General features: G+C 45.5%; 2 protein-coding genes across 50 annotated transcripts in view; one reads left to right on the top strand and one right to left on the bottom strand.

The window, feature by feature from the left end:
* Wnk1 (WNK lysine deficient protein kinase 1) overlaps positions 1-3,070 on the top strand; it is a 125,558-nt gene extending 122,488 nt beyond the window's left edge. For all 30 annotated transcript variants that reach the window (NM_053794.2, NM_001002823.2, NM_001199095.1 and 27 more), the window contains one exon: positions 326-3,070. In NM_053794.2, coding sequence (NP_446246.2) covers positions 326-643 — 318 coding nt within the window. In that variant the 3' untranslated portion in view covers positions 644-3,070. The remainder of the gene's footprint in view (positions 1-325) is intronic.
* On the bottom strand, positions 1,658-25,340 carry Rad52 (RAD52 homolog, DNA repair protein). Of its 20 annotated transcripts, none has more exons than XM_008763232.4 (12): positions 25,165-25,300; positions 17,678-17,771; positions 14,752-14,853; positions 13,711-13,804; positions 13,479-13,546; positions 12,176-12,294; positions 11,370-11,445; positions 7,969-8,171; positions 7,675-7,826; positions 6,594-6,674; positions 5,671-5,957; positions 1,658-4,675 (listed from the first exon to the last, which is right to left on the bottom strand). In XM_008763232.4, exons 2-12 carry the CDS (start codon positions 17,762-17,764, stop codon positions 4,640-4,642), a joined length of 1,305 nt encoding a protein of 434 aa, XP_008761454.1. In that variant the 5' UTR covers positions 17,765-17,771; positions 25,165-25,300; the 3' UTR covers positions 1,658-4,639. The 20 variants fall into 20 exon arrangements, with proteins under 20 accessions (XP_008761454.1, XP_008761459.1, XP_038963361.1 ...); XM_008763237.4 differs by having other exon boundaries at positions 5,733-5,957; XM_039107433.2 differs by having other exon boundaries at positions 6,594-6,671.
* Positions 25,341-26,826: the final 1,486 nt, after the last annotated feature.

Here is a 26,826-nt window from a genome sequence, read left to right as displayed (position 1 = left end):
ATGTGTCAGGACTGCCAAGGCTGGTGTGTTGTTCTTAACTACCACCCTCTTCACTAGCCTGTGGATTCCATCACTGAGAAAACAAGGAGACAATCACTTTGTTACCCTTTTCCTTCAGCATCCTGCACTACCTGTATGTGCACATAAATACCTGTTTACTCCTCCTTGTTAAGGGTAGAGCCAGTGAATATTATGGGAGGCTTTGTTATATTTTGACAATGCTAAGATTAGAACATCTCAGTTCTAGAACAGCACTGCATAGCACCCATTTTGTGTCTGGGTATTCACCTATGCCAAGTTCTCATTGCTACTTTCTTGTTTATAGGGCCCTGGAATGGCAAGGAAGTTCTCTGCTCCTGGGCAGCTGTGCATTTCCATGACCTCAAACATGGGTGGCTCTACCCCCATCTCTGCAGCATCTGCTACCTCTCTAGGTCACTTCACCAAGTCCATGTGCCCCCCACAGCAGTATGGTTTTCCAGCTGCCCCATTCGGCACTCAGTGGAGTGGAACAGGTGGTCCAGCACCACAGCCACTTGGTCAGTTCCAACCTGTAGGAACCACATCCTTGCAAAATTTCAACATCAGCAATTTGCAGAAGTCCATCAGCAACCCCCCAGGTTCCAACCTACGGACCACCTAGTCAGCAGCAAGGATGTTAACTGAGTAGATCTGGGGGCAGGAAATGGAATGGTGATGGGGTGGGGGGTGGGGAAATAGCCTATATACTAACTACTAGTGCTGCATTTAACTGGTTATTTCTTGCCAGAAGGGAATGTTTTTAATACCATTTTGAGCCCTCAGAATGGAGAACCACCCTCCTTCTCCATTTGTTGGAGTTAAAAAAGAAGGAAAGAAGAGCTTTCTGGTGGAGGGGCTGCCTGAGACTGCTTTTCTGTTTTTGTACCCACCAGTAAGGCCTAGGGGCTAGAAGAGAGCCTTGTTACCAGAAAGCCTCATGTAAGCCAAATCCCATATGTATCTGAAGTGGGTAGAGCTCTTAATTTTGACATGTGCCCCCGAAACTCCTTATTCCCTCAACAGTGCACACCTTAAGACAAAAAGGTTCTCTCCCACTCGGATCCCTACCCCCACTTTTTTTTTTTCCTTTTACAACCTAGTGAAAAACACCAGGGGACTGGGGTTGCAACCCTTTCTTATATAGGTCATTAATGCTTTAAGCAAAAGATTAGCAGCTTTGACTGCAGCATTAGCAATTAGGGAAAACAATGACGTTCCCTGCGGACATGTTAACTTTGCCATCAGTTTTGATGTGGAAACACTGTGATATATAAATGTTGTTGGACAACATTAGTTTTAAGAGTAAAATTTGAAAGGTTTAAAAGGTTCACACACAAAGCTAGCTCTGTCCTTTCCTTATTAAGACACTTTAACTTTTTCCTTTGTATTTCCATTGTATTAGATAAATAAATGTGAATGTAAAATTGTATAAATTACTGTACTTGAATACTTCTGTTCTCCCAGTATTGCTTGCTGGATATTTTAGTGCCTTGGACTTCTATTGCTTCTGCTGTTAGCATCAACTTACCAGACCCCCAGGTCACCAAAGGGTATGTGGAAAGAAATCTTAGGTCCACGTGACCCCAGCAGTGGATATGCCAAAGGGAAAATGAAAGTGTTTTTGGTTTTGGTTTGGTTTATTTTTTTGTTTTGTTTTTCTTTTTCCTTTTTTTTTTTTTCTTTTTTCTTTCTTTCTTTCTTTTTTTTTTTTTTTTTAGTCGTTCAACAGTTTTGCCTAGAGCAGGTGTGAGATGAACACAGTGAGAGGTTGGCATCAGTGGTGGGAAATAAAGTTCTGTTTCAGAAAGAATGAGGAGAGTTGTGAGCCGTGTGAAGGACAGGGACTGGATGTGGGGGACAAGCTTGTTCGAAGTGATGCCTGGCCACTGAACAAACAAGACCTAGAGGAAAGTAAAGTGAGAGGGGGTGGGCTAGATTTTACGTTGGGGAGGATGGCAGTGCCAAGTCACAGATGGAAATATTGCTCTAAGGAAACCTGCTTGGTTGCCCCCACCTCTTATTACACATGTACCACCCATTTCTCTGCTTTAAGTACTGTACTGTGGGAATTCAACCCACTTCTGACTTTCTAACAATGCTTATTTCCTTTCCTACCCCTTCTGCCATGTCCAAATGGCTGCACAGTCAGAATCTATTGTGCTGCCTATACTTCTGTATTAGAAATAATACTCTCACGTTTTCATACTCATGTCCCGAAATAACAGAACCAACCAGTATTATCTAACTTTCTGGCAGTAGGGACCTAATTGGCTGTTTGGGATCTGAATATTCTAGAAAAGTGGAGAAAAGTAGATCTCCGTCATTTCTTGGGTGCTTCACCTTGAGTTGGGAACTGACACATTTCCAACTTCATGACACATCCCGGGAGTTGCCACACTAGCAAGAGCCTGGCTGCTTCCTTTAAGAGTCAGTCCTGTTCTTTCTAAGTTGGTCGAGGCCCAAAGGTACAAGTGAGAGCTGAAAGTTTTAGGAGAGGGAAGTGTAATGAGCAGGGTTTTTGTTTGAGGTCCTGCTACTAAAGTGTTCACTCATTTATTCCTTTTGGGAGAGGGTGAGAGGTACTGTGGGAGTGAAGCGGGTTTTGGATGATTGAGTGTTTTGTACCAGCAGTAGAGGGAGCCAAATGCAGCCTGTGGTGTTTGGTTTTGAGGTCTGTGCCCCCTTCACAAAGGTTTACTTACTGTTGATTTCCCCTCCTGTGGATGAAATAACTGAAGCCTAGAGACAAGAGCTAGAGCTACTGAACTGTTTAAATTATTTTTGTGTTAATAGTACACTTTGAGTATCTTTTTCCACATTTAAAAAGAACTTTCCGAATTATAAATGTTTTCCTTACGTTATTTAACAATGTACACTGTTTAAAACTGAATTCAAACCTTGGGGTTTCTCAGCAGCCGTTAACTGTACATTTTGCACTAACTCCGGGTGTTGCGCTTCTTGTAAGATTGCGCTTCGTGCTTCAGTTTGTTACCTTTGTAGAACTTATTTAATGAAACCATTCAAATAAACCAAACTTGCTTTTGTTGAACTCTGGGGTGTCCTTTCTAACAAACCAACAAAAAAACTTTTTCAGGCAGGAGAGGCAGCAAAGGACACATGAATTATGAGGTGAGTCTCTCCTTTTCCAACCTGCCAGACTACCAACACACAGATGTGTCAGTTTATAGCTGGATTTATTGTTTCTGGGAACCTTTAGTAGCAGTTGCAAGGATGAAAGTGGTACTTTCCCCTCAGGAAAAAAAAGGCAAAGCAGCTGTTAGGAGGCAGGGAAATTATGGCAAACGGCTGTCAGTCAACAGTTCTGTAAGCATTTGACTCAGTTTCCCACAAATAAATCTTGTTCCTGCTTCGAGATTGAGAACAGGGGCTAAAGGTACTTCCCACAAAGCCTGTGCTTGACCACAAGGACCCACATGGTGTGAAGAGAGCACCAATTTCCTCCTGTTTTAGGCATAGCATAACCCTAAATGCAGCTACGTAGACTTGGAAGTTCCTTATTCCTTTGAAAAGAATCATGGGAACTTCTGGGTATGACATAGTCAAGAGAGTAGTTACTTCTTTAAAACACCTATTCCTGGGGGTTGGGGATTTAGCTCAGTGGTAGAGCACTTGCCTAGGAAGCGCAAGGCCCTGGGTTCGGTCCCCAGCTCCGAAAAAAAAGAAAAAAAAAACCTATTCCTGGGGTTCAACAGTTAAGAGCACTGACTGCTCTTGAAATGTCTGAGTTCAAGTCCCAGCAACCTTATGCACTATGATTCCTTCCTTTAAATGAGAAGTTATGCAGTAGCTCCCCGACAACCCATGGTTTTTCATTCAGGTTTCAGCCAGAGAAAACAATTCTTTAAAATTGTGCGTTGTTCATGAATCTTACCCTGGATGTGAATTACGCCTTTGCCAAATACAGCCATGCAAGAAGTCTAACGACCAGTAATCTCAGTTATAAGTCACACCAATTCTTCCAGTATTAGCGTTCAAACATTACTAGCTCAAAACACAGCACTGACAGGAGCCACTCCTTTAATCCCAGCACTCTGAAGGGAGGGAGGGAGGGGGCAGGTGCAAGACCCAGGACGGCCAGGACTACACAAAAAACAAAAACACTAAAAGAAATGCCATGGAGAGGACGGAAGTCTTAAGTGCCCCATTTAAGTGTTGGCACATCTCTAGATAAAGGGAGGCTACTCTGTGGATCCATGCATAGTCCTGAACTAACCGTGACCTTGTTGATAGCACCCAGTGGAAAACATTAAAAACCTGAAGCCAAAGGAAAGGCAAGGTCACACGTGATTTAATGTAGGTGGCAATGAAACTGGGTTTGGTGAGCTACATCGTTAAAACGGAAGGCAGCCTTCCTAGAATCTCAATGCATTGGCTTAGGAGTAAGCAATACTGAAAAAAGTTAAAGCATCTGTTGGCCTCTTTCCCATCACAGGGTACAACAACCTCTTGTAGTCAGCTTCCTCTACAGTAGGCTCTAAAGAGTTCAGCATGAACCAAGATGGGAATAATTTGGTGACCAAACTGCATTTTCCAAAGTCCTTTTGTGGCAGAATCTAGTAACTTATTGAGCTTCAGGATGGATCTAGTTTCCTTTTCTTCAGGTCCTGGCTCTTCCTATGAGATTCAGAGTTTTCTGTAGAAGATAATGGTTTAATAGTTAAAATACAGCAGCTTTGACTTTAAAATAAACAGTACCCTCCCATCCCCATTCCCCGCCCCCGTAACTGTAGCAGATGTGCTGTCTGGTCTTCCTGTGGGTCCCCTAACACCTAGAATAGGACTTGTCTCTCACTGTTGCCTCCCTCTGGATCCTTTTCCCCTAACTGGGCGGGCTGCCTGCTGGTTGGGCCTCAGTGGGAGGGAATGTGCCAATCTGCTGGGACTGGATGTCCCAGGGTGAGGTGGTACCCAAGGAGGGGTGGCTGTAATGGGGGGAGGGACTTGTTAAGGGTTGGGACTGGGAAGAAAGGGAAGTGGGGCTATGATTGGGATGTAAAGTGAAAACAAATTTAAAAACAAACAGTAATTAGTCATTTCTGGAGTATACTGTCCAACTACTTTCATTCAGACAACACAGTGAGAGTGACCACTGATATCATTCTCATGACGTATCTACCTTCAGAAGGAAGTCCTCTAAATGCAGTCAGGATAAGTAGTGTGTCCAACATTTTGACATTTTGGAGCTCAAGAGCCATGCAATCAATTTACAAAACTTTTAAACTTTATTAATACAAACACTCATAGCTTTCCCAAATATCATGTTGGACACACATTTTAGATCTAAATAGATCTAGACGTGATGTTTAGAGTCCAAAGCTCAAACCACCACCTGTACTGCTCACTGCCTTAGGAGGACTCCATCTAGCTTTTTTTTTTTTTTCTTTTGAGACAGGATTTTAATTCGTATGTATTCCTTACTGGCACAATTGAACATGAGGCCTTATACACACTAGGTAAAATGTTCTAACATTGATTGCCCAGCCCACAGAATTCATCTATAGTGCAGGCTGACCTCATCTCCTTGGAACTGGTGTTATAAACTGTTACAAAGCAACACAGAAGTACTAGGAATTAAGTCCAGGTTCTCTACAGACCCCCCTAAGTCAACTTCTTAAAATGAACTAGCACCTTTCCTTTCCATTTGATAGAATTAAACCCAGAATCTCTGCTCTTCCACGAACCTCTGCTACCTAGGACATGCTGATTAGTGCTGCAGGTCTGCAGGTGCCCAGGTCCAGGTTTTTCTTGTACTTTCTGGTGGCAATGGATATGTGGGACACTGTCCTGGATCACCGCCTGGTTGTTGAGGGTTCGGGTGACAGAGGTTTGGGGTGGTTCTGTTCTACACAAGGGCTTAATGATGTCCTCTAAGTCTGGAGTAAGGTCCCACATTTCAAGGTTCTCTTCTAGGTTATCTACAAAGAGAACCACAGAGTTATTCACAAAAGCTTCCATGTTTTGACAACCATAATGGTGCACCTGGCAGCTGGCAGGGAGTAGAAGACTGACAATTTCAGGCAAGACAGTGAGGCCTTGTCTCGGGATTTAAAAAAAAAAAAAAATTCCATGCTTAAAGCTCCCTCTGATAATTTTTTATTCTCACAAATATCTAAACCTTCCCATTGGTCAGAGCACAAAGAAACATATATCAGAGCCCCTATCAATTTGGAGACCTCTTTCCATTTTTTTTATAAAACTTAATGGCACTAAAAATCAAGTGAGAGCCAGCTTACTGGGTAACATCACTTTCCACAAAGCTCAATTCCCTACATTCAAGACCCAGGCACGTGGTAAAAAAGAACTGACTACTACAAGTTGCCCTCTGACCTACACGTATGTGCCAGGACATACATAAAAGTCACATAAAAGTGAGGACTTTTATGATTCCTTTAAGATGAAATCTACAGGTTAGAGATAGAGCTCAATGGTACAGCACTTGCCTAGTGTTGCAAGGTAGGATCAATCCAACACTGTACATGACCTCCCCAAACTAACATGGATTCTATATATATCAAAAAGCACACAGTACAGTAACTCAGAACTCGCATTACCTGGAAGGACGGCTTTCTCCCTGAGGCATGCCGAGGCTGCAGGTACGGGGGTGCTGTGTTTTGGAGGGGCTGGAAGTGCTGCTATGGTTTGCACAGGAGACAGAGGGTCAGCCAGAGTCACATGTCAACTCTGATTAAGTTTATCCCCCTTGTGCACCTTGGGCATTCAGGTTCCTGAGAGAACCGAGTGTATTTCCTTTGGCATTTTATCTGTGGTGGACAGGGTATCTCATGTAGCCCAGGTAGGCCTCGGATTCCCTATAAAGCCAAGATGACCTTCGACACCTTAACCTACTGAGTGAGAGCAGTGTGCCAGCACAGCAGGTCTGTGGTGCAGGGGATAAAACTGGAGAGCGGCACCCTGACCCATTTCTACTTTAAGGCAGAACATTGTTAGGAGCCATCCAGCCCAGTGGATCTGGGGCAAGGGCAGTAGATCCTAGATACCCCTGCCCTTCCAGCTCCTGCTATGACCCAGAAGCCAAACTTTCAGTATAACTCACTACTCATGATGTACCCAAAATGGTACATGTTTTGGTTTTTGTTGTTTTCATTTTTTCCTGCAATAATTTTACTGTTATGCCAAGGGGTGCATAACAAAAACAAAAGCTAACAAAGCTCCCTGGTCTGGGAATGCTCTGTGACAAATATCTGTGTAACACCAGAAATACCTGAAATTTTATGAAACCTGGAATTAATTTAAGCTCTGGGTAAGGAATCTGCCCAAAGCTCATTATCTTCCAACATTGTCTCATAGTCAAAGGCCATCCAAGAGGCAAGTCTCTGAAACTTCAAATACCAGAATGGGGTGGGGGGGGGTGTCTTTGGGAGGTGTTTGTTTGAGACAGGGTCTCACTCTATAGTTCAGGCTGGCCTAGAACCACCTACCTACCTCTGCCTCCCAAGTACTGTAGAAGACTATGTCAATCACAGCCTGTTGACTTCCCTAAAAAGCCTATTGTCTTTGGAACTGGGAAGATGCAGGGCAAACTTTACCATCCTAATTTCATGGGGTTATAGATCCTACACGCCCTAGTGAGACATGGCCTAGAATGAGTCACAGGAGCTCCCTCTCACACACCCTCACGCTTGGCTTCCACCTCTTCGGCAGGTGCGTGGCTAAGCCGGTGAGCCTCCATCTGTTCCCGGAACTGCTGCTGTAACTGCTTCTGCCGGAGCTTCCGGAGCTTCCTCTGGTGAGTGGCATCACTCTCTGAGGTGGTGGCCAGACTGCTGCAAACCAAGTTAACCACAATGGACCCGGCTTGAGGAAGCACACACAACCACTTGCTGGTTTCAAGTACAGGAGTGGAAAACGATCAAAGCCACACTAGAAGGGGCGAGAGAGGAAAGGGAGGGAACCTGAGTCCAGTACCAGGAGCTGCTGCTGCTGTCCTTAGCCCCCTGTAGCTTAATGTTCGAATCATGTGGGTGGCTTGGTCTGCAAGGAGAAGCTGCTTCCTGTGGTTTGGGGAGCCCCGATGCTTTATCCTGTCGGCAGCTGTTATATCTTGCCTGTTCTACAGATGGTTCAAAATCTTCTCTCTTTGTTGTAGTTAAATCCACTTCAAGTGGGAGCTAGAAAGAGGAGAAAGAAATATTGAATGTACCCCATACACAGCTGTCCTTCCCCATCATGCATAGCTATTCGGACATAGCATTTGATCCTTGATCCATCTGTCCTCAAAAGGTGACTAAAATGACCCATAATTTCCAAATTGGTTTGTTTGTTTCATAATTGGGTCCGTTTTCTATATTCATGTCAAACTCTTGGGCCAGGCAGCTGGGACTGCAGACTTCTGACATTTTAACAAATGATAAATAATAAAAATGAATCTTTACTTTGATGAATAGTATACACAATCTAATTTGAATCTTGCTGTTGACCTGTCCTTGCTGTCTGCTTATTACCGTCTTTGCACAGCGACACACACCTAAGGCCCTAGCACTTCAGCAAACAGAAGACAGCTACAAGCTTAAGGATAAACGGGCTTCCCCTCATGTCTTAGAAGGAAGGGCCACGGAAGTAAAAGGAAGGAGGAAGGGAGAGAAGAAGAGAGGAACAAGAAGAAAAAAAGGCTGGAGTCCTCTAGATTAAAAATGAAAAGACACAGGGCTGGAGAGATGGCTCAGCGGTTAGGAGCACTGGCTGATCTTTCTCAGGTCCTGAGTTCAATTCCCAGCAACCACACGGTGGCTCACAACCATCTGTAATGGGATCTTATGCCCTCTTCTGGTGTGTCTGAAGACAGCTACAGTGTACTCAAATATATAAAGTAAATAAATAAATCTTAAAAAACAGAAAACAGGAGTCAACATTAAAAAAAAAAAAAGATACAGAAAGCAGCATAAAGACAGAAGGAAACAAAAGTCTCCAGTAAGCACTGGCATGCACAGAGACGACCACTGAAACTCTGGGACAGAGAATGTACAAAGCAAAGCAATAAAAAATTTAATTAAAAAAAAAAACCTGCCAGGTATGTGGGACACACCCTTAACCCCAGCACTCAGGATACAGAGGCAGGCAGGTCTCTCTGAGTTCCAGACCAGCAACAACTACACCATCGGAGCCTGGGCCAACGGCAACAAAACCTCCAACCCTATGGTACGGACTGTGTAACACACAGAAAGCACGGTTTTACAGGCTTTTATGCAATTAGAGTTAAACTGATGCCTTGTTAAAAGAATTATTAACATTAGGATGGTTTATGCGACTGCAATGGAAATAAATTACCTTAGGATGTACAAACTGGAAATGTGAATCAGCAATGCAAAATACTTAAAAGACAAAGAACCAAGAAAATAAAAGCTATTAAATGTGCAGAAAATTAGAAAAGTGAAAGTAGTAATAATCCTATTGTAATTATTTTAAACATAAATGGATCAAATCTTAGTTAAAATGCATGGATGGGGCCAGAGATGGCTCAGGATACGGAGCTCTTGCAGAGACCTGTAACTGCCTCTCTAAAGAGATCTAACTCCTCTGTGCTCCATGGACACCTGCATCTATGTTCATACACACCCACATACATAAACTGATATACACAGAATTAAAAATAACAAAAATTAAAATTAAAAAAGCAGTTTTGGTGAATGAATTACAAAAAAGTATATCAAATACGTGACACCTACAAAGAGCTGAGCCTGAGCCTGGTAGGGTAGCACATGCCCATAACCCCAACCCTGAAGGAACCCCAACCCTGAAGGACCCCCGGGCTCAACGGCTAACCAGTGGAACCTAATTGATATACACCAGGCTCAGTGACAGACCCTGTCTCAAAATATAAGGTAGAGCAACTAAGACAGACAACCAACATCGACCTCTCACCACCACGTGCACACACAAGCATGAACTCGCTCTCACCCGGGAATAGAGTCAATAAAGGAGGCTGAGAATGCGTGGTCTTCCCAGAACAAAGGTTCATGTCTTATACTATTCACAAGAACCAGCTCAACATAGGCTAAAGTCCTAAGTGTAGGACTCCAAACTCTTAGGAAGTAAAAAATAGAAAATGTTTTACAACACTGGATATGATGATAATGTCTTGATAAAATACCAAAAGAGCCAGGCTGTGGTGGCACAGGTCTTTAGTCCCAGTGCTCCAAAAGTAGAGGAGGCAGGCAAATGGATCTTCCAAGTTCAAGGCCAGCTTGGTCTACAGAGTGAGTTCCAGGACAGCCAGAGAAACCCTTTCTCGGTAAAAAAATTAATATAATGAAATAAAAATAACCTTAAGATCCCCAGGGAATGGAAGAAAATATTTGTATGTCTTATTAACAGATAAAGGGTTTTAATGTCCTTTACTTGAAAGTACTACTGTAATTTAACAGCAAGAATACCAGATAACGGGGTTGGGGATTTAGCTCAGTGGTAGAGCGCTTGCCTAGCAAGCGGAAGGCCCTGGGTTCGGTCCCCAGCTCCGAAAAAAAGAAAAAAGAAAAAAAAAAAAAAAGAATACCAGATAACCCATTAAAAAGGGCGTAGGACTTCAATCTCTCAAAAAAAAAAAAAAAGACCAACAAGCTTTTGAAACACAGAACAAAGCCATGAAGAGAACCTTTGGTACAGTAGAAACTACTGTGAATATCAGTATGGAGATTTCTCAAAAGAATCAACATAGGAGACACACGATCCAGCACTCACACTTGTGTGTAATTTTCATGAAACTGAAGGCTGGCTTCTAAGGGAATTTACACATCCATGTTCATAGCAGTGACAACAGCCAAGAGATGGGCAGACAAGCACAGTGTAGTCCCCAGGAGACAGCAGACACACAAGAGGAAGGAGGAAGAAGACGCCAACTGGACCCATGAGAGGAGAACGGGGTAGAGCTGAAAGGGCCCTCAAGGAGACAGACAGAGAAGGCAATGATTCTGTGAGGTAGATGGCAGCTCTCGCTAGTTAACTGTGACTCTATCAGTATCTATGTACACTCAGAGGCTAGCACTAAGATTCCATAGGTGGGCAGTACCAGAACGGAGATGTGCACCTCTAAGCACCAGAACTAAAGGAAGAAAGATCTGAACATGTATGGCGCACAGCAATGGCAGAAGGCTCTGCACTGGTTCTGAGGAGTCAAAGACCAGTCCCAGGCACAGCCCTCTGTCTGTGAGGTGCAATGGAAAACCTGTCCAGGACACATCTACTAGCATCAACCTTCCAGATCTGAAATAATCAGTAAAGATGCTGCCCAGAAGTGAGAGTCCTCACTTCTCCTTTTAGCTGGGCCACACTGGAGAACCCCAACCGGGCTAACCAGCTCTCACACAACGTACCTGCCGAGGCAGCCTATTCAGCGACTTCAGATAGTCTTTATCCAGAATGCAGTTTCCAAGTGCATTCCCAAAACTCCTATGGTGACAAAGAAACAAGAGCTCAGTGACAACATCTGACCAGTTGTCACAACACCACAAGGATGCAAACACGAGAGGAATCGGACCCTAACCTTCATTCAGTGGTACTGGAACTTCTGCCATGTCCCTGCACTCCACTAGCTTCTGAGAACAGAGCAGGAACAGGCACATGAGTCTCACAAAACCCACCTGCTGACAGTTTCATCTCTAGGGAGCTGATGGAACTGATGGAGTTTAGCAGCTCAGGGCTGATGGGAGGTTTTGGTGATTGGGCATCTGTCCTCTGGACTATGGACCATTGGTCTCTTCTGTCTGTTCTTATTTTTGCTTCTCCACCACGATGCATGACCCATGCTCCAGACCCACAGCAAGAAGGCTAGTCAATCCTGGGCTAAGTCAATCCTGGGCTAAGCCCTCTCAAAGCTGAGCCAAGCTAAAGCTCTGAGCACTATATCCAGGCAACTGTTCTAAGAACTGATTGGCGACTCAGCACCTGAGAAGTTCTGGGCCCTTCCTGGGAGGGAAGAGAGGCCCCAAAACTGGAGAACCAAGAGGCATGGTCTGAATTCTGCCATTTATCCATTGGAAAGTCCTTAAAAAAGCAGGAAACATGAGATCAGGATGAGCTGAGACATCTTTCCATGCTATTTAGACTTCTGACCCAAGTGAACGTGCCACTTCCTTGAAAATAAGAGCTAAAATGAGGTGGACCCCTGCTTCCTCCTTACCTGAGTGCCCGTTTCAGCCCGTCAGTCACAGCCTCCTTCCTGGCCTTCTCCAGTGACAAAGCCTTCGATCTGAGGCCCTCACTAACTCCATAGCCCACATCCTCATGGTAGGAACCATCCTGAGGTAGAAAGGGAGCAGAAAGCTGTACTACCTTTGGCTGTCCAGCCTCTTCTCTGACCAACAGCACTTAAAAGAAAGGAAGAAAATAAACAAAACAAATCGCCCTGCACCTAAGGACCCAGGACACTGCTGAAGAGGACACAGCACAGAGTTTAAGATATCAATTTCTAGAAGTGCTGCTTGGAGCTACCTGGAAAGATACCTGTGCTCAGTGACAAGTCTTTAATATTTAAAGCTTTAAGGTCAATAATTAAACAAGAGGAATTTATGTTTACACACACACACACACACACACACACACACACACACACACACACACACACACAGAGGTGTGGAAATGCAATGGAGTTATAAAAGGAACTTTCAAGCATAAATATAGGACAACAGCAGCAGGAACTAGGACTTGAGACAAAACACAGAACATTCTGACGTTTCTGTGATCCAAGTGCAGCATAGCCAGATGTGGCAGAGCAAACCCTAAAATCCTGGGGCTCAAGGTAAGAGGCAAGAAGACTGACAGTTTAAGCATAACCTAGGCTGTCTGCTGACACCTTTTCCATAGCTCTCTATAAAATTAAGTACAAAAAGCTAGTAGGCCTTTCATAGCACACGCCTGTCACCTCAGCAAAAGGCAGAAGGAAGACAGAGCTGCAGACACCTAGAAGCCTGCACAGTCAGGCCAGGGCTTCTCAACCCTTCTGATTCTACCAAACTTTAACAGTTCCTCCTGTCGTGACCCAACCATAAAACAGTCTCCCTTGATGCTTCATAACAATTCTACTAATGTTAGAAACTGTAACGTAAATGTCTGAAATACAGACAGTCTTAGACAACCCCTGAAAGGGCCATTCAACCTCCAAAGAAGTTGCCACCCACAGGGTGAGAACCACTGGTCTAAACTGAGTTAAGGGTTATGGGACACAGCATTGCTTCAAATAAATGACAGACTCCAATCCCCTATGACACTTAGGTTCTGTTGTTGTTATAGATTTTCTTTTTTTTTTTTTTTTTTTTGGTTCTTTTTTTCGGAGCTGGGGACCGAACCCAGGGCCTTGCGCTTCCTAGGCAAGCGCTCTACCACTGAGCTAAATCCCCAACCCCATCCCAGGTCTACACTCTATAGACTCCCTCCCCTCTGTCTGCTCAGTCCCCGCAAGGTGGAAGTGGCACCCACCCCCTCACCTTTAACTGCACCCTTACAAATGCACAGACTCCCACGTAGAACTTGCCATTGTTGAGGTCAACAAAATCTAGAAATGGAAAGAGAAGCAGTTGGAGAGATACTGAGCCCTGTGCCTCATCCGCACTCCTCGGCTGTCAATCAAAGCCGCCTGCCCTAACTCACTGGACTGGAGCACAGTAGGGCAGTTATGCAGTAAGGAACGTGGGGCGGTCAGCACACACAGAAACATACCCACATTCTGCTGGGTGACGGAGTGTGCCCAGCCATTGTAACCAAACATCTCATTGGCCAGATTAATTACCCGGTGACCTTCAATATAACACACCTAGAAAATAAATTTTTTAAGAAAAAAACTATTAAAATATTTTTGCCATTTTAAAATGTGAATGAAAGTCATTTATTCCTCATGTGGGGGTTTTTTGCTGTTTTGTTTTCGTTTTTGGATTTTTGGAAAAACTTTCATTCCACAGGAAGCTTTGCAGCAAGTATTTCAGAGAGTTTTGGAAAAAATCAAACCAGAACTACCAGTCTACCTCTGGGAATGGACCAGACTCTGGGAAAAACCGTCAAGCTGATGTATGACATGTTAAATGGAGGACCAAAACCACACACAGAACTTTAGCATGGTGGCCAGGTGTACAGCACACGCCTCGTAGGCAGGAGGCCAATTCTCCATCCGAGCACCAAGAGAAGATTGTTAAAACTGAAGGCAAGACCTGGCAGGATAGTGCCCGCCTTTAATCCCAGCACTCAGGAGGCTGAGGCAGGTGGATCTCTGTGAAGGTAGGCAGGGTTACATACAAAGACCCTGTCTGAAAACACAAAAACAAAAATTAATAAAATTGGAAGCAAGTGGCAAAGGGAACATTTTTAAAGATGATGTAAAAATCTCAAAATGGGGGCTGGAGAGATGGCTCAGCAGTTAAGAGCACTGACGGCTCTTCCAGAGGTTCTGAGTTCAAATCCCAGCAACCACATGGTGGCTCACAACCATCTGTAATGGGATCCAATGCCCTCTTCTGGTGTGTCTGGAAACAGCTACAGTGTACTCATTTATAATAAATAAGTCTTTAAAAAATCTCAACATGGAATTTGAAGAGGGCATCTGTCTGGGCTTTTGCAGATGACAGTGAAGGCTGGACCCACCCATCTTAGAGGCACTAAAAAGAATCTAGTAACAGAGGCCAAGGGCCTCTGAATCCATGAAATCCAATAAAAGCAAAAGGCAGGATCTCTGTCAACAACTACATACATGTCCAAGACTCAACTTACCTTCTGACCTCCTCCCGCCATGCGGCTGCTAATGTACTCTGGCCCCAGCCTCTGCCTCAGGGCTTTCTGGATGGCCTGGTATTCATCTGCTGTGTATTGGCTCTATAATCAAGAAGGAAATCAAATTGCTACGTGTGCCATTCCTCCCCCAGTGAAGCCCTGTCTGAGTTTCCAACTGCGGCATCTCTTCCTGGTAAACACTGAGGAGAGCTGAGTAGGTCAGCAGCAGGAGAGTACCTGCCTAGCAGGCATGAGGCTTAGGTTTCATCCTCAGCCCAAGGGAAAAATTAGACATTAATATATACATGAATCGGGCTGGAGAGGTGTCTCAGCGGTTAAGAGCACTGACTGCTCTTCCAGAGGTCCTGAGTTCAATTCCCAGAAACCACATGGTGGCTCACAACCATCTGTAATGGGATCTGATGCCCTCTTCTGGTGTGTCTGAAGACAGTAACAGTGTACTAATGTAAATAAAATAAATAAAAGTGGTTTTCTTTTAAAAAAAAAATATATATATATATATATACATGAATCAAAGCATTGTGTGGTACCCTCTACAAAGCCTTACTTTATGCACTCATTAAAAACTGCTTTAAGGGGTTGGGGATTTAGCTCAGTGGTAGAGCGCTTGCCTAGGAAGCGCAAGGCCCTGGGTTCGGTCCCCAGCTCCGAAAAAAAGAACCAAAAAACAAAAAAAAAAAACAAAAAAAAAAAAAAAAAAAAACACTGCTTTAAATGGCTGGGGACTGGAGACTAGATGGATCAGAGTAGTGAGGGGAACCTACTACTATTATTCTACATAGAAATATAGCAATAAATGATACTTAATAAATGATACTGATACATTACTATATGCACAGATCCATGCATCATTCAACCCTCATCACAGATACACAACTAGACAGTGTGAGGAGAGTAAGAGGCCTCGGCACACACAGCCCTAAATGGAATTCATTAAACCTCTCCCCTCAAGGCTCAGGGATGTATGCAGAAGAGGCAGAGGCGACTCTAAGCCAACAGCGCCTTCTAGACACAAGAGGACTAATGCACACTCAGACTGTAGCTGCACACTGACACACGCACATGCTCAAACCACACAAAATCTCAGCACTGAAAAGGGGAAGTGGCTGCCAAGAAGCTCTAGCCAGGGGGCTGTTTATGTTGGTGCCGCTTGGGAAAAGGAAGCTCAGGAGGGTCTGGGCCTGTGAAGGCCGTCACTGGTGTGTCACTGTGAAGGCCGTCACTGGTGTGTCACTGTGAAGGCCGTCACTGGTGTGTCACTGTGAAGGCCGTCACTGGTGTCTCACTGTGAAGGCCGTCACTGGTGTGTCACTGTGAAGGCCGTCACTGGTGTGTCACTGTGAAGGCCGTCACTGGTGTGTCACTGTGAAGGCCGTCACTGGTGTGTCACTGTGAAGGCCGTCACTGGTGTGTCACTGTGAAGGCCGACACTGGTGTGTCACTGTGAAGGCCGTCACTGGGGTGTCACTGTGAAGGCCGTCACTGGTGTGTCACTGTGAAGGCCGTCACTGGTGTGTCACTGTGAAGGCCGTCACCGGTGTGTCACTGTGAAGGCCGTCACCGGTGTGTCACTGTGAAGGCCGTCACCGGTGTGTCACTGTGAAGGCCGTCACCGGTGTGTCACTGTGAAGGCCGTCACCGGTGTGTCACTGTGAAGGCCGTCACCGGTGTGTCACTGTGAAGGCCGTCACCGGTGTGTCACTGTGAAGGCCGTCACCGGTGTGTCACTGTGAAGGCCGTCACCGGTGTGTCACTGTGAAGGCCGTCACCGGTGTGTCACTGTGAAGACCGTCACTGGTGTGTCACTGTGAAGGCCGTCACTGGTGTGTCACTGTGAAGGCCGACACTGGTGTGTCACTGTGAAGGCCGTCACTGGTGTGTCACTGTGAAGGCTGTCACTGGTGTGTCACCGTGAAGGCCGTCACTGGTGTGTCACTGTGAAGGCTGTCACCGGTGTGTCACTGTGAAGGCCGACACTGGTGTGTCACTGTGAAGGCTGTCACTGGTGTGTCACTGTGAAGGCTGTCACCGGTGTGTCACTGTGAAGACCGTCACTGGTGTGTCACTGTGAAGGCTGTCACCGGTGTGTCACTGTGAAGACCGTCACTGGTGTGTCACTGTGAAGGCTGTCACCAGTGTGTCACTGTGAAGGCCGACACTGGTGTGTCACTGTGAAGGCTGTCACTGGTGTGTCACTGTGAAGGCTGTCACCGGTGTGTCACTGTGAAGACCGTCACTGGTGTGTCACTGTGAAGGCCGTCACTGGTGTGTCACTGTGAAGGCTGTCACTGGTGTGTCACTGTGAAGGCTGTCACTGGTTGGTGTATCACTGATTGACTACAATTTCAGCCTCAGGCGATTTGATACCCTCTTCACACACACACATCCTAAACACTGTACATTCAAATAGGGTGAGCACAAAAAATTTACACCTAAATGTAATCCCTTGTACTGTTAGGTGTTTTTAATTTTTCAATGTTTTTATTTTGCATATGCATGTGTAAGTACAGTGTGTAGTGGGCTCAGAGGACAGCCTGCAGAAGTCACTTCTTTCTTCCCACCGTGCGGATCCTAGGGACCCACCTCAAGTGATCAGGCTGGCAGGAGGTGACTTCATCCGCTGAGCTGCCTCACTGGCCCTACTAGTCGTTTGCTGTAAAGTGTTTAAATACACTTAGTTAATAAAGAACTTAAAACAAAGGACAAAATCCTACTCCATGCTGGGGACACAACAGCTCAGTAGTAGAGCACTGAGTTCAATCCTCAGTAATACAGAACAAAACAGCCAAGACCCAGAGGTCCTGCATCCAAAGGAAAAAGGGAACCAGTGAGTAGCTCACACACATGCTGACAGTCTGACACTCCTCACATGAACTCCTTTTATGAGGGACAAAGAGCCAGTTACCTGTCCAAAGAGAAGCACAGACTTCCCACCAACAAACGGAGGACGGCAGTCACAGCCTCCATGGACCGCTTCTTCAGCCCCAGCCATATTGACTCTGTTTAAAGAAAACATTAAAACAAAATTCAAAGAATGCTAAAGGAAGGGAGGGCCTCTATCCCAAATCAGATAAGGTACTTACTCAAGGGACAAAGTATCTCAGGGGTCAGCTAGGGTCTACGAAGACACAGACAAACCTATAGCTCCCACTTTCAGTTCACACATTTACTACTATGGGCTCGCAAGGGTGAATATTTACACCAAGAGCACACTGTGTTGTGCAGGGTTACAAAGGCAGGCGACGGTGGTGCACACCTTAATGCGAGCATTCAGAAGGCAGAGGCAGACAATCTCTGTCTTAAAATACAAAACAAAATTCTCGCTATGGGGAAAGAGTCACTAACTGCTACCTCAGAGTGAGTACAAGAGGAGAGGTATTAACAGCCTCTCTGTGGCAATCACTTCACACCGTATATGCTATATATCAAATCACTACTGTAGCTGGGTCTGGGGCAAATGCCTACAGGCTCAACTGCTTAGAAGGCTGATCTGAAGGCGCCCTGCAGCCCAGGATCTGGAGTCCAGTTTGAACAACACAGTCATCTCAAAACAACAGTCAGCATACTACACACCTTAGAAAGCTAGAGGGAATAAAGAGGCTATTCTGAGAGAAGGTCTTACTCTATAGCTCTGCTAGCCTGAAACTAAGTACATCAGGGCAGCCTCTCCTTCCCACAAGCAGAGATTAAAGATGTAGGCTACCAGCCCAACTTGAGAACCTATGTTTTCACCTTAAAGACTAACCGTAAGTATCTAGCATATGGACAATGTAACTCTGGTCTCTATGGGGTTAAAATGGAAATGGCCACAATAACTCAACTGTTTTCCAAGAATCACTCTAGTTAGGAGAACACCAGAAAGGAAACAGGCCAGGTGTGGTGGTCCACATTGGAGAGCCTGGGCAGTACATCAAGAGTTCATCAGAAGGAAAAAGGAGCAAGAGGAAAGGAAAAGGAAAAAGCAAAGGGGACCCGGATAGCCAGGGTGGGCAGGGCAGTAGACTGACAGAAACAGCAGCATCCCCTTCAGCCAGATTGGACTCTCAACCAGCAGCAGCAGCAGCAGCAGCTGGGAAACTTGCAGAAGATGCAAATTCTTAGACTCCTCTTCAGGCTGCTGAAGCACGACTGCTTCGGTAGACTGAAAACAGTGTCTGTTTCAAATGCCTGCCCCACAATTCCACTACATGTACAATGTGCTTGAAAACACATAGGCCGTTAGAGAGAGACACACTAAGAACCACACGGGAGCAGGAGGCAGAAGCATTTTCTGAGGTCCTTGGTGACACAGTGAGTTTTAAGCCTAGTCTGAGATATAAGAGACCCTATCTCAAATCTCCACCCCCCCACATACACACCCCAAAATAAACTTCTAGAACTACTCCAGTACTCAAATGTGTGTGTGTGTGTGTGTGTGTGTGTGTGTGTGTGTAATGTTCTTTTAGGATTATTTATTTTATGTATATGTGTACCCTGTCACTGTCTTCAGACACACCAGAAGAGGGCACCAGATCTCATTACAGATGGTTGTGAGCCACCATGTGCTTGCTGGGAATTGAACTCAGGACCTCTGGAAGAGCAGACAGCGCTCTTAACCACTGAGCCATCTCTCCGGCCCTGTATATTATTTTTTAATAAATAGAAATAAACAAATGTAGTGGATCCAGCAAAGGCTAGACAGTGAGTACTGTGTTCCAGAGCAATGCAGAGCCTGCCAGAGCATCCAACTGTGGAATGTGAGCATATGAGCAGTCGCTCAGTGACAATTCCTAAGTGGGCATTTCAACTGAGCTTTGTATATGAAGCTAACAGATCTGCCCACAGGCCACACTGCGCCCACCCCTGCTAGAACTCATGTTCTAATCTCTGAAAGTCCAGCTACACCAGGTGAGCTAGTTAGCGAGGTGATGGCTAACCAGGTTAGTTGTCAACTTGATCTAATCTACAATCACCTGGGGAGAGGGTTGTAAGGGAAGCCTGCCCAGGTCCCGTTGATCAGGGGACATGTCTGTGAGGACTGTCTTGGCTACGTGAGCTGATGTGGAGAAAACCCAGCTTGAACAGACACCAGTCCTCAGTGTGGGCCTGGACTGCATCAAGAGTAGGCAAAGCTACCTGAGCCTTCAGCACGGATCATTCATGTCTCTCAGGTCACGACTGTGGACGTGATGTGACAGGCTGCTTCACGTTCCTGCCACCCTGACTTCCTGGCCATGACGGACTATGACCTGGAAGGTGAACTAAAATAAACCCCTTCTCCCCGAGGCTGTTTGATTTGTTGTGGCGGTTGGTTTTTGTCTGTTTGTTGGTCAGGATATTCAGCCATAGAAATAGTTTCATTCCTATGAAACTAGACACTGGACTAAAAAAAAAATTAATAAAAGTAGAATTAGAGAGGACAAAAAAGGAAGAAAAGGAAAAAGGAGCTGTAGTTAAGAGCACTGGCTGCTCTTCCATAGAACCCAGTACACAGTGGTTTACAACCGCCTGTAACTCTAATTTCAAAGGAGTCAACATCATCTGGCCTCCCTAAGTACTACACACATATGGTGCACAGACACACATATACAAAACACTCATATACATGAAATAGAAGTAAAGGAAGGCTACAAATAAGTAGAAAGCAAAAAGTGAATGGATCCCACCACCAAGAAACAGCCCCACCCTTTTTCTTATGTACACACATGTACACTGGAGGAAATCTGACACTTCTCCCTTCCAGCATGTACACATTTGTTAAAGGGAAAATGCACGTCCAGTCGCTCAGCTCTCTCCACACGGCACACCCTGACCTTCCGTCCAAACGCCAACACCTGCACTCTTCACCTGAGTGCTCCTTTGGCATTAGTACCTATTCTGTGTGGCAAGCTGGCGAGCCGCACTGCACCACATGCAGCAGCCTCAGATGGCGGCGATGTTCAAACAACCTTTTCCTAAGACACACGGTTGCCTCCTCACAGGCAGTGAATGCCTGGAACGACACAGAATATTGAGCCCCATAAATAGTAAGAGTCCAGAGTGGAGTCCTTACTACGAGTAGAAACGGATGATTTAAAAGGTCAACGGAGCTGAAGATGCACAGTGCCTACCTCACACAAAGCCCAAGTCTGATCGTCAGCACCACATAAACTAGGCATGATGCTCTTAGGAAGTGAAGGATTAGTCCAAGGCTCTCCTCAGCCACATAGTGAGTTCAAGGCTAACCTGGACTACATGACACCCTGTCTCAAAAAAATAAAAGGTAAATAAGGACTCAGCTCAGAGGCAAGGTTTAGAAAGCACAAGCAAAGAGACCCATTCATGTCTCAGTCCTGGGGTGGGGTCGGGGATAAAACAAGCAAAGTGGCTTTCTATTCTCTTCCATCTCATTACCTAAAAGCATGTCTAGAAATTTGTGGAAGGAAGGGGAAGGAGGGACAGAAAATGAGACACTGTCACTGGAGGAGGTCTGACCTTTCTCCCTCCCGGCAACCCTTCTCAGCTCTTCAAAGCAGCAGCAGTGTTTATAAAGAACCTGAAAAGTGTGAGCCCATTTCATCAGCTTCCAGAGAGACTAACGGGAAATCTGAAGGCAAGTTAGATTTTCCACAGGGAATGGTACAGGTCAGTCGCCAACCTGTATCACAACGACTCAGAGAGGAGTAAGAAAAAGCTCAAGTAAGACAATGGAACAAAAGGATGAAGTATGGATATGTATTATAGGGAAGAAAGGATAAGATCTGGGCCAGCAAGATGGCTCAGAAGGTAAAGGTGCTTGCCGTTAAGTGTGACAATCAGAGTTCAATCCCAGGGACCCATGGTGGAATAAAGAGAGGCTTCTGCACACTGTTCTCTGACCTCCACACACCACAACCCCGGCCCCACAGAAAATAATTAAAAACAATTTTAAAAAATCCACACTAGGCCTTTGCTACTGAATCATCGAAGTGGTTATGCTGTCAATTCCCATCACTCATGGCAGATATGTGAAGACCCAGCCTGACTCCATTTGGGGCTTTAAAGCCATCTCATAAGAAAGACAAACTAGATTCACCCCTGTTCATGATTAAACCTGTTTCTCAAGTTCTGGGCTGTTTCCCACCTGCAACCTTAACTGTACTACCTGTTCCAGGAATGGTAATGTCTGTTTCAAAAAGTTAATAACTATCTTGCAACCCTACCTTTGTTTCAAAGGGGTTGCTATGGCTACCAGTTGCTATGACTACCTTGTTATGCCCACCTTGCAACTAGTCTTTGCTTCAGGAGGTCTTTAGGACTGACATTATGCTTTGTTCTGCCCCTGTAACCCTGCCTGTTTTGCCTGTCAGTTGCCCCATTTGAAACCCCCTACCCCTGAGCTTTAAAAGTCTTCTCTTGGGGTTGGGGATTTAGCTCAGTGGTAGAGTGCTTGCCTAGGAAGCGCAAGGCCCTGGGTTCGGTCCCCAGCTCCAAAAAAAAGAACCAAAAAAAAAAAAAAAAGTCTTCTCTTCTTCCTATCCAATGCTTGACCTCTCCAACCCTGCCTTAAGTGAAGGCAGTCCATGTGCACAAGTAGAAAAAGCTTATTTTCATTAATTGCTTGATGAAATGATGAGTCAGTGGCCTTTCTCCTCCCATCTTTGAGATTAACATATGGGACACTTGTTTGTTTGAGTTGGGATCTCCTTCAGGCTGTCCTGGATCTCACTGTGTACCCACTCCCTGCCTTCTCAGTCCAACTCATATATTGTAGAACGTTCTACTATCAGAATAAACCAAAAGTACACAAAAGGAAGGCCTTGTCCAGAAAGAGGCAAGCCCACAGCCTTCTAGTGGCAGGTGACAGGACCTCCTTTTCCTTTGCAGGTGACTTTGGTCAGTGTATCTTAATTTTGGCTGTTCCTGTGGGGATTCTTAGGGGGGCACCACAAGGATGGCAATCCTGTTTCATATTCAAATCACCACAAAGCCTGCCTGCCTACAAGGAAATGAAGCCGGCCCGGTCTATACCTACGCTTTGAACATAAGGAGCCTTTCTGGTCTGTCTGGTCTTATAATTTTATCGAAGCACACATCTAAACTATAGATGAAAATGTCACCCAGAGCTGAGCAAGGTGGCCCATGAGGTTAATCCCAGCACTTGGGAGGCAGAGCAGGCGGGTCTCTGAGTTCTGGGACAGCCAAAGCTACAGAAAGATAAAACGAGTCTGACCTGATTGCCTCACTGTACTCCCAGCACTGAGGCAGCCTGACCTGCGTAGCAAGCTTCAGGGCAGCCAGTGCCCTGCCGGCCTCTAAGGAAGTTGCCAAAGCATCCTTAGTTGTACACATTGTGCCTCTATACACCAGACCCTAAAGATTCCAACAGAAGTCTTAGAGTTGATAGTCACTTTAATGAACTACCAGGATGCAAAATTAATACACACAGACCATTAGGGGCAAAATATAGACCAACGACAAACACAACTGTATTCACAACTACCACAATAAACAAACTATCATGGAGTAAACCCAGCCAGAGAAATGACTGGGGGGAGGGGGTCTCTGTGTAGTCCTGGCTGTTCTAGAACTTACTCTGTCAACCAGTTTGGTCTCGAACTCACAGAAATCCACCTGCCTCTGTCTCCTGAGTGCTGGGATTAAAAGTATGTACCACCACACCCAGCTAACATTTTTTATTTTTTTAAACTATGTACATTGGTAGTTTGTCAGCATATTATGTCTATATGATGGTGCTGGACCTCTGCAATTGAAGTTATAGACACGTGGGCGCTGGGAATTAAACCCAGGTCCTCTGAAAGAACAGCCATTGCTCTTAACCACTAAGCCATTTCTTCAGCCCCTGTGTTTTTTAAAGATTAGAAATTTTGAATCTTAAAAAAAAAACATTCAATGTTTGTATTATATGGGTGTTTTGCCCGCATGCTTATCTGGGCACCCCATGTGTGCCTGGTGCCTCCACGTATTCCTTATAACTAGAGTTATAGATAGCTGTAAGCTATCATGTTGAATGCTGGGAACTGAACCCAGGTCCTTGGGAAGAGCAGCCAGTCCTCTTATCCACTGAGTCATCTTTCTAGCCTTGATGTTTTTTTTAAATGAAATATAATTACATTATACTCATCATATCCAATCCCTCATATCCCCCTCTCAACATCATGGCCTTTTTGTGTTTGTTTTACACAGACAACACAGACATACATATGTGAATATATAAATATAACCCTAAGTCTGTTTAATGTAGCATGTACATGCATGATTTTAGGGCTGATCACTTGGTACTGGGTTATCCGTTAGGGGGTTCATCTCTAGTATCTATTCTCCCTGTCTCAACAGTCATTGTCTGTAGCTCTACATCTAGGGGTTGGCCCTTCAAGATCCTGCCCCCCTTCCAAGTGGGCATGTCAATTGGTGCTATCATTGTCCAGCTCTTATTTTTTTTAAAGACTTATTTATTTATTATATGTGAATACACTGTAGCTGTCTTCACACACACCAGAAGAGGGCATCAGATCTCATTACAGATGGTTGTGAGCCACCATGTGGTTGCTGGGATTTGAACTCAGGACCTCTGGAAGAGCAGTCAGTGCTCTTCACCACTGAGCCATCTCTCCGGCCCCTGTCTAGCTCTTATTAAAGCAGCAATACGAGATGTCATGGATGTAGTGGAATCAGCCTAGATGGCCAACAACTTAGTCATCTGATGGATAGTTGAAACCATACACACGACAGAACTTTATTCTGCGGAAACAGATCCTACACACACACACACACACACACAGAGAGAGAGAGAGAGAGAGAGAGAGAGAGAGAGAGAGAGAGAGAGAGAGAGAGAACGAGAACGAACTGTATTATTTCACACAAGCGAAACAGGCAAGTTCACTGACAGAGTAGAAGGGGTCCTGGGACGAGGGGGAAAGTGGTGGAATGGAGAGCTCACTGGAGCTTCAGGATTTATTTAGGAGTGATGAAAATGTTGTGGAATTCGATGATGCTAAGGGTTGCACAACCCCCAAGCATATGAGTAACCAGAGAACTGCACACCTCTAAGGAGTGAATTTAAACGTACTAATGCACGCCTCAGTTTTCAAAGTCCGGAAAGGCTACTCCGAAGGTCAAGTCCACCGTTTCTTCTCAACCCAACCCACTCCATCCGACTTCACCCAGTCACAGACTGTTAACAGTCGGCGCGCGTGTCACCTTGTGCAGAGAACCGCTACTACAGCCCGGGCTGCCCTCCCTAGCTCGCGGTCAGCACCGCAGACCCGGCGCCTCCGTCCAGAATCAGCGGAGCCCAGGGGACTTCCGGACTAGGTCTCCCTAAATGAGACGCCCCCGTGCAGGGCGTGCCCAGCAGCCGCCCGAATCCAAAGGGTCCCACGCTCTGCGACCCCGCTGGAACCACCCCAGCGAGGGCCGCCTGCACTCACGTGCCTCGGAACGCGGTGCACGCAGGAGCTCGGTCCTGGGTGCTGGGAGGCTGGAGAGGGCCTCGCAGAAGAGATCGAGGCGCAAGCTCAGGGAACGCTGGGAAGAAGGTCTGAGCCCAAAGAATAACAGAAGAGGAGCCGTAAGTCAAGTCCGAAGTCGACGAGAGCAGCAAAGCCGACTGTCGCAAATCTCGTGGCGAGCTGGAGGCCGCGGAGGATTTGGCATCCTGATTCGCTCGCTATTAAGTTGCGGTCTGCAGCAATCAGCCATCCTACAGCCAGGGTCGTGTTGGAGCCGCGATACCACCACAGCTTCGGTGGTCATTGCTCTCTCTTCAAGGGTGCGGCTTCTTCCAAGCTCTCCCGAGGCTGACTCTTCGCCTTCTATCTGGTTTCTCTAGGCGCCCTGCGAGGGTGCCTGGTGTGACCGGGCTGGGTGACTCCTGGAGCCAACCTCTCCTCCAAGCACTTTTAAACTCTGAGACCCTGGCAGCCAGAGGGATTTCCGCAGAAATTCAACCAGACCGATCCCAGTTTATGGTGTTTTCTGCTTTACAGCAGATCTATATCCCCAATGTGTAGTTTATACACTGAGAACTTTTTGGTTCAGGCCTCCGGATTGCTACAATTTAACCAATTCATTATATGACCACTATCTCTAGGATCTTCTGTGTTTTCCTGGATGATTGGCTTAACTAGTCTTCCCAGGAACACGGAGTCAGATGCAGTTAATAAATAAATCGAGGGGTTGGGGATTTAGCTCAGTGGTAGAGCGCTTACCTAGGAAGCGCAAGGTCCTGGGTTCGGTCCCCAGCTCCGAAAAAAAGAACAAAATAAATAAATAAATAAATAAATAACAAAATAAATAACAAAATAAATAAATAAATAAATAAATAAATAAATAAATAAATAAATAAATAAATAAATAAATAAATCGAAAGTTCTTTAGCCCAATGTAGGGTCCATACCGACAAGACCAAGGTAACAGGACAACGACACCAGCTACAAGAAGAACTCAGCAGTTTCTGGAATTAGCTGGCCACTCAACATGCCCAATACTTGCACAAAAAAAGAAAAGACTCTTTCTCTGGGCAGTGGGGAAGCACGCCTTTAATTCCAGCACTCAAAAGGCAGAAGCACGCCTTTAATCCCAGGACTCAGGAGGCAGAGGCAGGCCTGTCTTGAGTTCAAGGCCAGCCTGGTCTTCAGAGTGAGTTCCAGGACGGTCAGGGCTACACAGAGAAACCCTGTCTCGAAGAAAAGAAAAACATCTTTTGAAACTGTGCCACCAAGTTTGCCAATCCTGGGGGCACAGGCCTGTAACCCAAACGACTGAGGAAGTTGAAACAGGAGAATCCCAAACTCAAGGAGAGCCTGGGCTTTTTACCTATAAAAAGAAGGTTGGCATTATAGCTTAGTAGCAGGACTCTTATTTTTTTAATTTTTTTCAAAGATTTTACTTATTGTAGGTATGTGAGTGCACTCTCACTGTCCTCAGACACACCAGAAGAGGCTGGCACCCATTACAGATGGTTCTGAGCCACAGTGTAGTTGCTGCGATTTGAGCTCAGGACCTCTAGGAAGAGCAGTCAGTGCTCCTAACCACTGAGCCATCTCTCCAGCCCCCACCAGTAGGACTCTTGCTTAGCATATATGAAGCAGTGGG

This window comes from Rattus norvegicus, chromosome 4 (genome assembly GCF_036323735.1).
Source record: "Rattus norvegicus strain BN/NHsdMcwi chromosome 4, GRCr8, whole genome shotgun sequence".
NCBI lineage: Eukaryota > Metazoa > Chordata > Mammalia > Rodentia > Muridae > Rattus > Rattus norvegicus.
This window is presented reverse-complemented; position numbering and strand designations above follow the sequence as displayed.

Coding starts and splice junctions, on each gene's coding strand:
- Rad52 (XM_008763232.4), bottom strand. CDS start 17,764: ATGGCTGGGGCTGAAGAAGCGGTCCATGGAGGCTGTGACTGCCGTCCT. Junction 12,295..13,478: donor TTGTAAGGGTGCAGTTAAAG/GTGAGGGGGTGG, acceptor TTTCTACCTCAG/GATGGTTCCTACCATGAGGA. Junction 8,172..11,369: donor TGAATAGGCTGCCTCGGCAG/GTACGTTGTGTG, acceptor TCCTCTTTCTAG/CTCCCACTTGAAGTGGATTT.